Consider the following 17,914-nt stretch of genomic DNA (forward strand, 5'->3'; position numbering starts at 1 on the left):
TTGGGAATAGGTTGAATGTACTTAAGAAGAGGTATCAGCAGAAATGTGTAAAATTGACAAATAGGCATGAAATTGACATATAATGTAGGTTTATCAAACCCACAAGTATCATTTTTTAAGTCATAAATAATTGTAACTTAATACTTTAAACCACACAGTATGATAATGGATTAAAAGCAAGAAATAATGACAACAGATTTGCTACAACCATAAAAGCACTAAATGATATATTCATAGTATAAGTGAGTATGTCCAGGATACAATAGGTTCTTGTATTTTACTGGATAGGTTGACTGGACCAGAGTCCAGGGCCCTGGAACAGTAAATCTCTATATATATATGTTCCTGAGTAGACTGTTTAGTGAGCTCTGAATTTATCTTATGAAAAGTTTCTGTTCAATATTTCTTGTTGTTTTTTATATTGTTGAGTTGCTGACAGTCATTGAAATTTCAATACACCTCATCTCTTTTGATTGCTTTTAAAGGACAACTGAGAGAGCAAACAGAAAAAAATTCAATAAAAATTGTATACTGAAATCTTGGTGCAAAGTTTCGAGCACTTACTGTAATTTACAGAATATTTAAACAGTTAAAATAAGGAATATAAGGTTAAAAACATATTTCATCTGGTATGCCATCATTTTTAAAGGTGGATCATAAATTTAATTGAATATCATGACATTTATTTAAAGACAGGATATTTGCTTTCTTTCTGTCTTCTATTTTGTTTTGACTCTGGGGCATGAAGTCTGACAGGCAGTGTTTAGGCGTGGGAGCTTATTTTCATTCCATTCTACTACTGGTATTTATAAATTTATAAATTCTACATTTAGTTCAGTTGAGATGAGAAGTACTGTGTTTCTCTTTCACAAACATGACTGAATATTGAACAAAACTCATGACACTTGAAGAATTGATGAACTTGTTTAGACGAAGTAGGTGGGGCTTACACCTGGACCGTGTGAGATTTTCATGACAGTATCTCGTGTTAATCAATTTATTGTTATTAAACCTCACAACACATTTATTAAAGCTATTTATCTATGAAAAAAACATTGATTAACAACTTTAAAGCACTTTAAAATTTATGAAAAAATTATCTGGCTTAGCAGGGGGAATATGCTTTTTACACAATGGTGACTTCCTTTTAATGGATTTTTTAAATAATAATACTAGCATAAATTTATTATGATAGCAATAAATTAAAAACAGTCAAAAATATATTAACTCAAGGGTTTTGCACTTCATGAGATTCAGCTCTCTTTTGATCTGCCATTGAAATGGTTTTCAAATGACTCTGTTGGAAATATTATAGATATTTACAGAATCTTTCTGAATAGTGCCCTCAGACCGTGTTGCTATAGAGTTCTTGATAAAGCTATGTTTCAAGATCCTTCCAGTGGTTTTATTATAAAAACAAATCAAATAGAGATATTCCAAAAAATAATTCACTGTTCTTGAAACAACCAAACTAGATTTTAATAAATAATTCAAAAACAGACATTTTGATACTGAAATTCAAATTGATGTTTTTTTTTTGTATTTTTACTTACATGTTACTTAATTTTGTTTGCCACTTTAGTGATTGTTGAATTGTGCAAAGTTAGAGGTCTCACACTTTAATTGACATTCCACTTTCAGAATGCTGCAGCAAATTCTGACTTATTAATTGCAAATAAGCCTTTCTCATATCAGTTTGGTTCAAATCTGTGAAAAATGTGAGAAATTAGAGGCAAAACATTTTCTAAACCGCCAAGAAATTTTATGAAAAGATCCATCATTCTAATGATTGTCCAAAGTACAGGAACTTCATGACAGTCTTTATATCAAAAGAAGCCTCAACACAAGTGTCTTCTTGTTTTAAAAACAGGTGTGCCCTTCATCACCCAAAAGGTCATTGTGTCCAGAAAGATTTAATAATAAATCTTGTTTGATGAAATCAATCTGACTGAGATTGAAAACAAGCACTTTATACTGTATAAACAAGGTGAAATGAATAACTCTGGACATACCTTTATCGTTGACCAGCACTGGGTAATTCTATCCCCTTTGTGAAGTGCCGATAGATAAAGCTACTGGCATCTGTCTTGTGTTGCCATCCCTTCATGTGTTGTTGTCATGATTTTATAAAGTTTAAGGTGGAAAAAGATTACTTGTAGGATTATGAAACCACTGTTTATTTCTGTTAATATCCCCTTGTTTTGTTGATCAGAACTGTTAATCAAATTTTAAGGGTGTAAAAAGATCATCTACTGACTAAGCTATGTTTTTACTCCAGATGGCAATTTGACCTTGGCAGCCTGCTTAAATTTTTAAAAAGACTTCTATGCGGAGATGGAAATTTTACAGATTTTTTACGTCACACTTCAAGTTTCCATTTTTGAAGTTTTTAAAAAGCTAACAAAGTTTAATTTAAAATAGCTTTAGAAATCTGATCAATTCAAGTAAAAGAGGGGCCAAAGATAACAGAGGGATGTTCAAACTCATAGATCAAAACTTTAAAACCATGGTTACAAAAGAAACAGACAAACAGACAAACAATAGTACACAAAACACAACATAGAAAGATGTGTGGCCCCGTACTGTTTGTGATTAATTTGATTCAGACATACTGGTACTCACCTCAATTTAATTTCATGATACTTAAAAAAGTGTTGAATTTAGGTTTTGACTGATTTAAAAGTACAAAAGTGCACAAGTTCTTGATATAGATAAACTTAAAATACCGATTGTAATATTAGAAATCAAAGATTAGATATGTAGGTGAACTAATTTTTTGGAAACATGTGGATTTCATCAGTGTCATCATTAAAAATATATCTTTCTAAATTTCCGATCAGTTCTGATTTTAATTTAAAAATGATGAGCACAATCATTAGTTGAAAAGATAGCATTAATTGTAAGGTATGGTAAAGTATGCCATACTTGATTCTAAAGGAATCTTGTTTGGTATTTTACACTGTCATTATATCTGGATACAGAAACACGTAAGTATGTAATACCATCTTTATGATAGTTGAACAAATTTTGACTGAAAAATTAAAAGAGGGAGTTTAGGAAATAGATTGCAACAATCAAGACAATGGGCATAACATGAAATGGCCTAGAAACAAAAAGAATTCAAAGAAATTGTCCTCTTAACTTTAACAGTCTGAGGATGGACTCCTTGATGAGGCAATACATTGCCTTAAAGTTATTTACACTTCCTTGTCAATTGTTTTCTGGGGGATTGTTATCTCATAGGTAATCATCAAGGGTATTTTTTTTTAACAATCTTGAGTGTTTTGGACCATCAGCTTGCACCTTTTTGAGCATTTAAATAATTCATAGATAATCATACCACATCTCCTCATTTATACATATTACTTTGGCACTGGTTAAAAATAGTTCCTTCAGTAAGGAACATGAGTGACAAAAACAATCTCATCTTTTAAAAGTTTGGTACAGTTAAAAAAGTAGATAGGTTATTGTAGATAAATGTTTAGAACATAAGAGTTTTAAAAATATTGCAGGTTAACAAATTTGAATTCTGAACAGGTCCAGAAAAGTTGATTTGGAATTTGGACTGAGACTGTTGACATCTCTCTGAAATCTCCGATGATTGTAAATATATAATAGACATTTATATATGAGATCACCCCTAGTTTTTGGTTGGGTTTGTGTTGTTTATTCTTTAGTTTTCTATGTTGTGTCATGTGTACTATTGTTTGTCTGTTTGTCTTTTTCATTTTTAGCCATGGCATTGTTAGTTTGTTTCAGATTTATGAGTTTGACTGTCCCTTTGGTATCTTTCGTCCACCTTTATATAGCTTGCTGTTGATGGACAAAATAAATGTGATTGAACTTCGATTAAGTTATTTTTATACAGTATCAGTGAATACAATGTTATAAGCTGTAAGAACATGTTCAATCAATTTCATGGTTTATTGTTCATCAAGGACAAATCTAAAATCCTTCATTGACAGAAATAAAAACTCCAATCTGAAATGACTCTATTTATACTATTTAAAGAAAACGATTCCATGTGGACTATATTTTGCTGTCATTTTATTATATCTAGTGACATGTTTAACTATTCTTGTTTTAGTGTCTCCATTAAATCTCAGCACTATAAATGTTTAATAATCATCGTGATCTTAGATTGTGGCGATGATAAAAATTGTCCTGTTAATTTACTTCTAAAATGGTTACAAAAGTAAAACATTGGTTGACACTGTTCTGGGGCAGATGTTGTGTACTAGCGCTGTGAATCAAATGTAATAGAGATTGATTAGATTATTGAGGATAACTCTAGGGATTTTTTTAACCTTGTCATTTAAGTATTGGTTGTTAGGTACCCAGATTTATTGTTTACTATGTGTTCTTTTGGACATTGGTTTGAATATAAAGCCGGCTATTGTCCGTCAACTATTGCCGATTATGATTGACTGATTATTATGGTGATTTAATGGGTTTTCTGACCATACCCGAGTGTCAGGTTTCTTATTTTCAGATTAAAAAATTATTGAATACGATTTTTGACAAGCCGATATTGTGTTTGTATTGGAACAAAGCTCTCGGAAAATGTGAACATGTCTGAAGTGACTTCATACGATTACAAATTAAACAATAAACGTCCTATAAAATATATCACTATTAATATACATTGATTGAGGAAAATATGAGCATGTCTAAAGTCATTAAATATTAACTTAGAATTAGAGATAAACACAGTTAAGTTATTGAAGAGAGGATAATTTATATTCAATGAATTACCTTAGAAAAGTATAACAAGTACATTTAAATGTTGGAAAAGGGTTGACCTTAAGACATATACAAATGACAACCCCTCCCCCTTTCTGCTTAAAAAAAAACCAAGCAAGCAAAAACTTTGATATGGAAAATTTTAACCTGGAACTATTAAAAAGAATTTTCTGTAACAAAAATATCTATTATATCATGTTAATGACCATCTGTTGTTGCATCAATATTGCTGCATAATTTTAAATGATAAATTGAAGAGCATATTATTCGGTTTTCATGGCCAATATTATAAATATTGTATTCCCGCAGGTTGGATAATTTTTGAAGTCCTTCATATTTTTTAAGGGTTTACTGTTAAATGACAACAAAGACACTAGGAAGAAATTAATCAGGGCCCAGCATTGTCTACAGACAATGTACCTGAACTTGTATTTTATACTTCTCCTTCTCAATCAATACATTTATATCACTGAAATACCAGATGTAGAATTTATTTATGAAACAGAAAAATATGATTCCTCAGATTTATCAAGGTTTTGATATGAGATAAATTCCAATAGTTTTGTCTTTTTGTCAAAGACAAAATGTGTAAAACTTCAAAACGCTTTTACTTTAACTAACTAATTTACTTTTGAACGTTAAATTTGAGATGATAAATGATTATTGTCAAGTCAAATGCAATCTGAAAATGACGCATTGGTATTCTGTAGATTTGGTATTCTGTAGATCGACAGTAACTTTTCCATGCATCACATCCAAAACACCCATCAAATGTAAAAACTCAACTCTAAATTGTTTTATAAAAGAAAGCAGTTAGTGCTTTTCATGGAACATTGCCTCTGCTTGTTAAAACTAAATTTTACATTAGTTTTTTGTCATCAATTATTGCAAGGCATTTGTTGGTGGGCCAAAACTGATTTTTTTTGGTTATGCTCTCCTTTAATGTTTATTGAGGGATTAAAAATACATTTGTCATTTAACTTAATGTCCTTGTCTGACATTACAAGTCTATTAATTTGATTAACTGAAAAACAATTTAGCAATATTGTCTTTGGCTATGAAAAAGATTATCATTATTTTTTAAAATTTTCTGCTGAGGTAGTAAAAGCGGCAGACAGCTAGTACATGTACATTTTGTACTAGTAGAAATTAATGCAAATTCTCAATTGCAGAGAGTTAATGCAAAATTCTCAATTGCAGAGAGTCAACAGAAAAGATTTAAAACATCTTAAATAGCAGTTAAAGAGGTTTACTAAGAGACAAAGTGAAAGTTATTATGCTTGGTTCATCTTCATAATCCTCAAGCTGTGTGGTATTTTATAAGAACATATTTTACATATCAGAACTGAAAATGAGTCTGAAAGGTTGAAATCTGAATAATTATTTCTTAGTCTCCAATCAGTATATTCTCTCATCTTGTCAAAGAAAATTTACGACTTTGACATTTGATTTTTTTTGACTGATGATGTTGTAAGACCATAGTGGTTGATATTTTGACAGATAGTAACCAGAGCTGTGTACAAATTTTAAGCAGCAGGAAGTCTATGCCCCAGTCAGCGATCTGTTAGAAGATAAAACAGGGACAAAAAACAGATGGCAACATTTTAATATGCTTTTTACTGTATTTTTATTGAAATGATGCAGGCTAAACATTCCTCTTTTATTGCTAGATAATTTGAACATATTTCACTACTTCATAAAAAAATGAAAAAGTTAATTGTGCCATTGAAATTGTGTAAGATTAGATGATAAATCATAAAATAATTGATGCTATGACAAGGAGGAGGGGGACTTTCAAAACCAACAGATAATGCTTGTGTATATTATTGGTGTGACCTTTTGAAATATCTTTGTTGCATTAGTTATCATTACTTGCATAGACAAAAGAGCTAATGTAAGTTTTAGATACATGTATTTTGATTCAGTTTTTGTTAAGTCTATAAAAAGAGCTTTTTATAAGGGCTGAAGTTATATGGAAAATGACATATGTTATCTCAATGCAATGAATAAGCCCACCATATTACGTAGGCTCACCAGGATATGATGATTTGGAAATTGAGTTTCAAAAGAATCCCTTGGGTCGTCTACTGTGCCTTTTCAATGAATACTGTGGATAAGCTTGATGGAAGTGCCTTAAATGAGTTGTACAGACACATTCTATAAATTATTTATGCATATTACCTTATAATTACTGAATCTGTTAAGTTGCATAATTGTGTTTACAGCAATTTGATAATGTATTGTTAAAATCATGAATGAAGTGAAACTCTTTTAATTGTAAGGATACTTGATTAGGTTGGGTGTAAAATTGAAATGAGGGGGAAATGTGGGATAAAATGGCCATTAACTTAGTCTATCTAATCTGGTTTGATTGATTGCTATAGCATGTCATAACATTAACAGTTAGGATGTGCAAGATTTTATACAATGTTGTTAAAAAAAACCCTCATAAATTCAACATGCTTTATAGAATTTGACATGCTGAAAATTGCTGTTGAGGTAATTCAAATTAGAGTGGCAATGTTCTATGATCTAATCTCTTTTACAGCATCTTTACTTGTAATATATATTTACTGCTTGGACTGGTTTTGTGGGCTCTTGCATTTGAAAATCAGAAGAATTTACTACTTGTATAATAATGGTTTCCTTCCCTTTCCTGTTTGTTCCCATTTTTAGCCCATAAGTAACAGTTTTAAACAATACATTACATTACATATTCACCTGAAACTTTTCCACTATTTATCAGTATTCATAATAGCCGTTAGAATAGACTGTTGCCACCAGGGGAGATAATTATCACCTAGGTATATTACTTTTTTGTTGTCCATCATGGCTGTTTAGCCCTCAGATTGATTTGAGCTGATTTATGACCATCAGATGTCCCTTCCTATTGTGTGTGTTTTCTTTATAGTTCATTTAGATGTCCTTTCTACAATTCTTTATGTTAGTAAGGTGATCATTAGAGAAGAAGGTAGAAAAATCGTCCATGTAGGTAAACAACTTTGTTACAATGTAATAAGAAAGTTTTCTTGCAACTTTAATGTCCTTAATGATCAGTTTGTATACCCGGATTCCATAGTGGTTAAGTATCTCTGCCTGTCAGTATCCTATTTCTTTTTTGGTGCTCAAATAATTAGAAAAAAAATGGAATTTTTCTGTTTTCAGATGTGCAAAAAAGGCAAAAACATAATTTTTTCAAAAAATGTTCAATTTGATTTTTTTTTAAAGTGAAGAAAGAGTGATTAATTTTTTCAGACACAAAAAAAATGCACTATCATGTAAGTGTACAAAGTTTAGCTCATCTTACTAAATGTACCAATCTCATTTTCCCTTTCATGGTGATATTGATATGTTTTGTAAGTGTCAGTAAGTAAAAATTCATTCAAAATCAGGAAATGTTATGAAAAAGTTTTAAAGAACACCCCTTAACAAATAGCTTAGTAGTAATAACTTAAAACCTCATCTTGGTATGAAAAGCCGTCAATAAATAATGGCAGGCTTGCATGACAAGCCAACTTGTTAGATAGCCATTTTTAGATAAAATTGTACATAATATACATGTCAGCGATACTATAACCTGCTATTATAATAGAACTGTTACAAGATTTCACAGAAGATTAACTCCTTCGGAAGACATTTGACCTCCGATTGTTGGATACGTAAATTATACCTTTTGTGGTCTTTTTTCGATTGAAAAAAAATCTAGATATCATTTGCGACAAAAAAGACTTTTGAAGATCATAAATCTGAAACTGATTACAGAGATACAGATGTACTTTAGCATTTATCATGAACATGAAATTTTCTGAAGGAGTTTGTAGCGATGATTTATATGTTTTAAGTCTGATGCAGTAGTGAAATAGATATTATCCTACAAATTATAGGGTTGGTTTTTTTAACTTGTCTTCCATTTATATGATTGTTATATAACCAATAAGGGATTGGCAGTGCAGTTAGAAAAGTAGGTAAAGTTACCCAGATTTATTTTCAGCTGAAAGAAGTCTGCATATGGTAGTTCATTGTTTTCCATCGATCTGTGCAGTTTTTCTATTTTATTTTATCACAAAAAATTCTATCAGTAATTTCTTGTTGCAAGAGTTGATACAGTGTAACAGTTTAATAGGTTGCTACACAAATTAGGTTTATAGTAAAAAGAGAAAATTGGATTGAAGTCTACTTTGAAAAGCTATTCATTTATCTTATGTCCATTTTAGAAACATTTGTAAGGGTTATCTACCCTGATCTGTTGTCAGGTGATCTAAGTAATTATCGTGCCTGACAGTACCTTTGGATATTGTCTGCCAACACATTACTGAAATAAGTATAGATAATGGTCTTGCATTAAGAAGGCGACATTGGTCACCTTAGTTGAAAGGATTAAAGGGGACCGGCTTGTGATTTAAAGAACAGTTACACAGAATGATTGATTGTGTACTCATTTGGGCTATTTATCAGAATAAGGAAATAATTGAACACTTGTGCAAGGATATGATAATTATCGGTCAGTTCACTAAAAAAATGTTTTTATGAATGCTTTATCTTACAAGCAAATTAACTTGATATACCAAAATATACATTGGTTATAGCACTGAAATGTTAGACACCTTTACATAAAACACTTGTTTCTTAATTACTTGTAAAATATCTCATTATCTTGGATTGTGCTAATTCTTGCTTCAGCTGATAGGCTTAACAACAAGTGTTGTATGGTCAATTAGAAAGTAAAAACTGTAGGGAGCTGTCAATCAGCTGAAGGTTTACAAGTTCTTATAACAAAGTCAATAATGAAGAATGGCAAACAGTTGTCTTAAGCATTGGTTAAAGTGATAAATTACTGGACAAGCCAAACAACCTACAACTACATAGAAGATATTTATATAAAATTGATTTTCTTAAAACAAGAAAAGACTCATCAAAAGTACAAAAAACACAAAGCAAGCAAACAAAAACTGTTTGTAAAAATATCTGGAAAGCAGTTTCTAGCAAACATTCTGTATGTATGTGCCTGTCTTAAGTCAGGAGCCTTTAATTCAGTGAAAGTTGTTTGTTGATGTGTTACAATTACAAGTACAATTAAAAGTATTTGTTTTTCGTTTATTTTTTTGTACATTAATTAGGCCATTAGTTTTCTTGTTTTAAATTGTTTTACATATGTCATTAAGTCATGGCTTTTTATAGCTGACTTTTTGTGGTATTGGCTTTGCTCATTGTTGAAGGCTGTACAGTGACCTCAGTTGTTAATTTCTGTTTTATTTGGTCTTTTGTGAATAGTTGTTCATTGGCAATCATACCACATCTCCTTTTTTATATATGATTACTATTCTTTAGTGAAAATGCATTGCTGCAAGATTTAAAAAAAAACCTCTCCTATTTTGATTGATGGTAGTTTATATACCCTAGCTGTTAAAGATTACGTTAGTTTATACATTCAACTTAATTGTTGATTGAAAATCTGCACATGCTTGGATCGATGTCAGATATCTGTTTAAAATTCAACTCTTCTTCTGTTTTTGTTTAAGAATTTAGATTTTTGTAGATGTAGTATATTTTCTTTTCAAAATTATCACTACCGTTGAGACCAAGTGAAAATGGATTTTTGACAGAATGCTGTTCTATACAGCAGGTGTATTGAACATTTGATTCCGTTTTTTATCCAAGACAAATAAATATTGTTATTGTCTGGAAAGTATAAGCAGTCATATAATTGTACTTTAAACTATTTTCCATTCAGATTTATCTGTAGAATAAATAATTGATGGTAGAATTACATACTGCATTAAAAGCACCTGCAAGTTTATACGTGATAATATGTGGAAATAAAACTTTTCAGATTATTTTTAAATTTGTTTTAAATTTGTTGTAATATTTTCTCTTTACAGGGATCGACCAAAAAGCGACTGTAGAGTTAAAGAGACCAAAAGCAGAGAATATAACATTGGGATCAGAAATACTTCTTAAATGTCAGATTACTGGAAACCCTGAGCCTACCTTTCTCTGGTACCATAACAAATTCAGGTAAAAAGGCAATTATTGTAAATTAAAAAAAAATATTGCAAGCATTTATCATTGCATTTTTTACCTGTACAACTAAATTAAGAGATTAAGGAAAAGCTGCATACAGATATATGTATCCATATCTGTAATATAACTTTATTGCAAAACGTCAAATCCTGACGGTTAAAATGCAAACATAGTATACACAAGTGAATACATGATAAATGTTTTAAACAAGTCAAGTTGATATTAATATTATATATATAGTATACATGTATTTAATATATAAGCATATAATTGACCATATCAGAAGGTGAGTTATTATTATTGCAATGCTCACTCAGTCACATTACTGACATTAATAACAACCTTGCAATAATTTCTGTATTTACAGCAGTTTGTAATGTTTAAATGTACTTTTGTTTATGAAAAATATTAACCTAGAATTTAAGCTTAATGAAAACAGGAAAATGAATGTCAACTTATGTGAATTTTGAAGTGTTTTCTGTCGGGATTACAGAAGAATGAACTTGATGCATGTGCCCTCAAGATATCAGGATGCTGCAAGATGTAATCAGATTAAATTGCAATTAATTTTATGACATGATTGCATTTTCATTTATTGATCTATTTGAAAGGGCACATGTAGTTTACAACTATCAGTTTGAAAATCAAGAATCATGTTACCATGACGAAAAAAACAATATTTTTTGTATTTTGAAATTATTTTGGTCATTAGTTCAATATTAAGTCACGCTAAAGAAGAACTTTGAAATTAACTTGATTCTGAAATTATTCACGTGAATAAAGTGTGTTTAACCTGCGTCTATATCACACGCAATGACACATTTCCTTTATTTGGAATTTTAGTCAGGTTCAATACAGGAAAAGCTACTGCAGTACCCAGTGGTGTAAGATTATTTCTTTAGTTAAACAAGTTGACATTGTCCATGAATTAAACTATTAAAATCTTATCTATGGAAGCTTACTTGGTGTAACTTCATTTATAGTTTAAACTTGTCTGTTAGCAGATTTCTTGTAGGTACAAAAGATTTTTGTTGCTCTGTGACCCTATGATAATAAGTCTAAAATTTTTAGTTTTGTTGTTGTTTTTTTCCTTGAATATCTGAGGGTTTTTTTGTTTAAATTTTTTAGATGTGGTGCATTATCTATTAAATTGTGGTGCTTTATTAGTTATTTATCATAGTTTGGTTGCATAATTCTTTTTTAAAGCATCTGTTTTCAAAAGTTTGATAAAATAACTTTAATACCTTGAATTCTTTTAAAATTAAAATATGAGGTGCAAAAACTGAAGTGATATTAGAGTGTCTTAAATTGCACCTAGTTATAGTTATAATTTATGATGGAGTTTCTGTCTGCTGGCTTTATCCCCTGTAGATCATGGATGGCTCAACAAGGTGTCAGTATAACTAATAAAATACTCATAAAATCTACTGAGGCTTTCAAAATTTAAAACATTTTATGCATTTGGGCTAATTTTTTGATATCCTATTTACTCTGGCTTTAACTACAGGTAAAAGCTAAGGTATTTTGTCTGGTGTCAGGTTACTGCCATGTTGATCGATGCTATAAAAAGACAGTTATATGGCCATTTAATGTGTTTTCTGCAATAAAATTTGTCTTTATGAGCAGAAAAAGATGAATTTATATCAAATTTGCATGAAATTGTGTGATAATTTTATAAAACCCTATTTAAAATCAATGATTGGATCATTTATGTTTTAAAGATATTAGCAGTGTTTACTGAGAAAACTTATAAAAAAGATGGACTGTAAAGATAGAGAGAAAAATTGAAAATCATATACATGAAGCTAAATCTAATAGATAAACGAGAATGAATTTCTTATTTGTATCTAATCCCAAACTCATTTTATTTAGATTGAGGAATGATATCAAAGAGCTTCCATATTTCTATCAATTTATGAGGATAGATTTTTAAAAATGATTAGAAAAATATTATTTACATCAAAGTTGCAGCAGTCAAAAAAAGGGCAAACAAATGTCACACAAGGATTATTTCACAAATTAAGTGTGTGCATGTCAGACTTTACTTTATTAAATAAAATACATTTGAATCTTGATTCTCATTTTCAACTTTTCTACATGTGTGTCATAATTTCCTATTCCTACACCTTTGTGGAGTAATTAAAGGAATGATGTAATCACCTTTCCTAACTGTCCAATGCTCAATTCAAACAGAATAAATTTAGTAAAAATGGTTCTTGACTATGTTGGCTAATGTATCCCACCAGCTGTTTATTATCAGATTTTATAAAGGTCAGTTGTAGAGTGTATGACCACACATACTTAGGCCATGATACATTATATCTATCAAGAAGATAGAGATTTACATGTTTAAGTAGATTATTTATGTTATAGTTATCATGGCAGAGAAGTGGATATTCTGTGGCTATAGTCAGACTATGATGTATTGGTGATAAATCTCCTTCCCCATTAACTTCTTTGCTCAAGAAAGATCATCATTCTGGATATGAGGATAAACCCAGGTTCCATTGCCTTTTTATACGACCGCAAATTTTGAAAAAATTTTCGTCGTATATTGCTATCACGTTGTCGTCGTCGTCGTCGTCGTCCGAATACTTTTAGTTTTCGCACTCTAACTTTAGTAAAAGTGAATATAAATCTATAAAATTTTATCACAAGGTTTATGACCACAAAAGGAAGGTTGGTATTGATTTTTGGAGTTTTGGTCCCAACATTTTAGGAATTAGGGGACAAAAAGGGCCCAAATAAGCATTTTCTTGGTTTTCGCACTATAACTTTAGTTTAAGTTAATAGAAATCTATGAAATTTTGACACAAGGTTTATGACCACAAAAGAAAGGTTGGGATTGATTTTGGGAGTTTTGGTTTCAAGTGTAGGAATTAGGGGCCAAAAAAGGGCCCAAATAAGCATTATTCTTGGTTTTCGCACAATAACTTTAGTTTAAGTAAATAGAAAATAATGAAATTTAAACACAATGTTTATGACCACAAAAGGAAGGTTGGTATTGATTTTGGGAGTTTAGGTCCCAACAGTTTAGGAATTAGGGGCCAAAAAGGGACCCAAATAAACATTTTCTTGGTTTTTTCGCACCATAACTTTAGTATAAGTAAATAGAAATCTATGAAATTTAAACACAAGGTTTATGACCATAAAAGGAAGGTTGGTAATGATTTTGGGAGTTTTGGTCCCAACAGTTTAGGAATAAGGGGCCCAAAAGGTCCAAAATTAAACTTTGTTTGATTTCATCAAAATTGAATAATTGGGGTTCTTTGATATGCCGAATCTAACTGTGTATGTAGATTTTTAACTTTTGGTCCCGTTTTCAAATTGGTCTACATTAAGGTCCAAAGGGTCCAAAATTAAACTTCGTTTGATTTTGACAAAAAATTAATCGGTTGGGTTCTTTGATATGCTGAATCTAAAAATGTACTTAGATTCTTGATTATCGGCCCAGTTTTCAAGTTGGTCCAAATCGGGGTCCAAAATTAAACTTTGTTTGATTTCATCAAAAATTGATTAAATGGGGTTCTTTGATATGCCAAATCTAACTGTGTATGTAGATTCCTCATTTTTGGTCTTGTTTTCAAATTGGTCTACATTAAAGTCCAAAGGGTCCAAAATTAAACTTAGTTTGATTTTAACAAAAATTGAAATCTTGGGGTTCTTTGATATGCTGAATCCAAACATGTACTTAGATTTTTGATTATGGGCCCAGTTTTAAAGTTGGTCCAAATCAGGATCTAAAATTATTATATTAAGTTTTGTGCAATAGCAAGTCTTTTCAATTGCACAGTATTGCGCAATGGCAAGAAATATCTTATTGCAAAATATTGTGAAATAGCAATTTTGTTTTTAATTAGAGTTATCTTTCTTTGTCCAGAATAGTAAGCAAGAAATATCTAATTGTAAGAATTTTTTTTATTTGGAGTTATCTTTCTTTGTCCAGAATCAACTTAAATCTTTGTTATATATACAATATACAATGTATATTCACTTTTTACTACCAACTGATAAATTAAAATAATCTTAACCATTCAGTGATAACAAGCAGTTTTTTACATCTTAATATTTTATGATGTATTTAAATGAGTAGTAATTGTTGCAAACTCCATTAGAAATTTTAATTGAGATTAGTTTTGGAATAAGGAAAAGGGGGATGTGATTAAAAAAAATGGGTTCAATTTTCTCATTTGAAATTTCATAAATAAAAAGAAAATTTCTTCAAACATTTTTTTGAGAGGAATAATATTCAACAGCATAGTGAATTGCTCTAAGAGAAAACAAAAGTTTTAATTTCATTAGAACACATTCATTCTGTGTCAGAAACCTATGCTGTGTCAACTATTTAATCACAATCCAACTTTAGAGCTGAATCCAGCTTGAATGTTATGTCCATACTTGCCCCAACCGTTCAGGGTTCAACCTCTGCGGTCGTATAAAGCTACGCCCTGCGAAGCATCTGGTTTAAAACTTATTTAGTTATAATATCTTACTGGTCATGCTAAAGTTTAAAAATATTATCCCGATCATTAGAGGTCAGAGGGATGATGTTCTGCCTTTCTTTTTTTTCTTTTTTTTTAAATAAAGACTATTTGCAACAACAAATTTTGAAATTTTCTTTTCTTGAGATGTAACTCGTAAAAACTTTTTTTTTTTTTATTAGAAACCCTATCAATAAAGAGACATCAATTAATAGACAGAACAGAACTGAAGGCTCAAACTTAACACACACAACCATAATTAATACAATTATTGTTATTTCGATAGGTTAATTTGGTCTGAACATAAAGATGTTGAAACAGGAAAAATAAACTATCAGGCATTCTTAATAAGAATACTAGTAACTGGTACAAGTTTTATTTGGTGCCCCTGTGCCTCATATGCCAATCATCGATTAGGGCAAGTTGACATCTTTTCATTTATTTGTGTGGAAGAGGCAACACGAAGTTGACCCTTTACAGTGTCAAGTGTCTGTATATCTATAAATTGTGATAATGTAGAGCAGTTTTAGAGAGCAGCTCATACAAAATACTTTTAGGAACTGACAAACTTCACATGAAAAGCCACAAGTACTTTTTACTATATTTATTTTAGTCACATTTTGACAAACCCTTTTGTCTTATCAATGAGTTGTGGAAAAAAAACGTTTGGCAAGTACAAAAATAATCTAGACTTTGGAATTTCAATAGGAAAAATATGAATCCCATAAGGCACTGACCTAGGTCAGTTACACACATTCAATCTTTGGTCAATCTGAAGATTGTTTTTAATTAAAATAGCATTCTCTGGCATTGGTCATTTCAAGTTGTTTTTAACAAGTAACCTCATGATGACCTTGGTCAATTTAATTAAAAACATAACACAGACATATACCTGATGGTTTTTCAGACCATCTTACCACTCAGGTCATCTCAGATGAAATTATTTATCATGTGCCATGGCCAAGCTTGACAGAATATATATATAACCTGTGAAAATTATATACTTAATGTAAACTTCATCACAAAATGTATGACTTCTGACATCTCAAAGCTGCCATTATCTCTTCTTGTAATTAAATTATACCACAAAACATTAAGGTTTACTGGTCACTGGTGAAAACTTAATATTGATTGATCATATATATATCGTTGGATTAGGTTGCATTTTCCCTTGTTTTTTATATCAGTATTCTTATTTTGGGATTTGACAGCCTTTTTTATCACATGTTGTCTGATGGGAAAAGATAGGCTTTTATCACCACTTTAGTCCACGTCCATTATCTGTCCAGCAATGAAAAGTTTTCAACTCCATTTTCAACCCCCCTGGCGGATGTTCTGCTACTGTTTTTGGGTATTTTATTGTGTACATCAGACATTTCAGACAACAAATAGTTTAAATAACAAGTTGCTTCTCTGTATTCTTTATGATTTTTTCCCGCACCAGCTGAATACATACATGTACTTGGAATCATCAACCAAAATATTTATGACTGATTTCCAGGTCCATTGAGGGGCTTCTAAATTGGAAATAATCATTCCTTGCACTTTTAGATCTAATCTGTTATATGCCAAGACTTCAGATGATTAATACATGCTCCTTTTAGCCTCTAGTTTGTTATCCAAATTTGATAGATTCTACACTACAGCCTTACCAGAAATCACCAGATTTTTGCAATGCTTTGGATTTTGTTTTTGGAAACTCAATGATTTCCCTTGCTCTTACCTGTCATTTTCTCTAAACGCAGAGGAGATGTAATTCATTAGTTTATATCAAACTCATCTACTTGCCTTTTGTTGTAAGTTATAAAATAATTGTTGCAATGTATTATCAGTTTTATTACTAGAATACCATCTTAGAGACATTAATTAATTCTCATTCCCTTGACATTAAGATTATGTTTACACATGTTTGGTGTAAGGTCCTATAGATGATGTCTGAATATTCAATGCAGATAATTAGAAATCAATCCAGATCAGTGCTTAGGGTTTATATCCTTAAAAATAAAGGACTATAATTCGTGGTTATTACATCACAAAGTTACTTAAAAAGAGAACTTAAAATAGCTTCAACCCCATCTTATAATTAATAGTTGATGTTGATAAATACAAAAAAAGTTTGAATCCTTTGTCTGTTATTTTGTCTTCTTAATGACTGTTTAATGAAACTTAAACTTATTCTTGTATTGTGCTTTGGTCAACCGGTCCTGTTATCAGTTTTGCTTTCATTTGATTATTGAATGGTCAGTACTTGAAGACATATACTTTGCAATGAAAGAGATCTCCAGTTGTTTTAAATGATGTCTGGTTTCCATTCAAACTAGACTTCTGAAATGTGCATTAAATACAATTGTATGGAAGCAATTGAAAATGTTTAAATTATGTTTGACATTTTGTTAAGGAGTCCTGTCTTGGATTAAAGTTGTTTATATAATGACAGTACATACACCCAGCTGTAGGGACCAATTACCTTCTTCTGGGGGGAAGATGTTGTATAAATCATAATAATGGAGCTAATTTGTCAAACTGCCACTACTGGTAGAGCAAATGATGTGCAGAGCTTTATCCACTTTTACACTGCATAAATGTTTTGATAGGGAACAAAACTGTGGGAATTTGTAAAAATAATCAAGCAATTAAGGTAATTGCATTTGTTCCTAGGTTTATATCCG

The 17,914-nt window shown here is 30.7% G+C and overlaps 1 protein-coding gene across 2 annotated transcripts in view; it reads left to right on the plus strand.

Annotated features, from left to right (window-relative positions):
• Positions 1-17,914, plus strand: part of LOC134711764 (inactive tyrosine-protein kinase 7-like) — a 97,923-nt gene that overhangs the window by 24,859 nt on the left and 55,150 nt on the right. For both annotated transcript variants that reach the window (XM_063572631.1, XM_063572630.1), the window contains exon 3: positions 10,623-10,758. In XM_063572631.1, the coding sequence (XP_063428701.1) occupies positions 10,623-10,758 (136 nt within the window). The remainder of the gene's footprint in view (positions 1-10,622; positions 10,759-17,914) is intronic.

Source organism: Mytilus trossulus, chromosome 3 (assembly GCF_036588685.1).
Source record: "Mytilus trossulus isolate FHL-02 chromosome 3, PNRI_Mtr1.1.1.hap1, whole genome shotgun sequence".
Lineage (NCBI taxonomy): Eukaryota > Metazoa > Mollusca > Bivalvia > Mytilida > Mytilidae > Mytilus > Mytilus trossulus.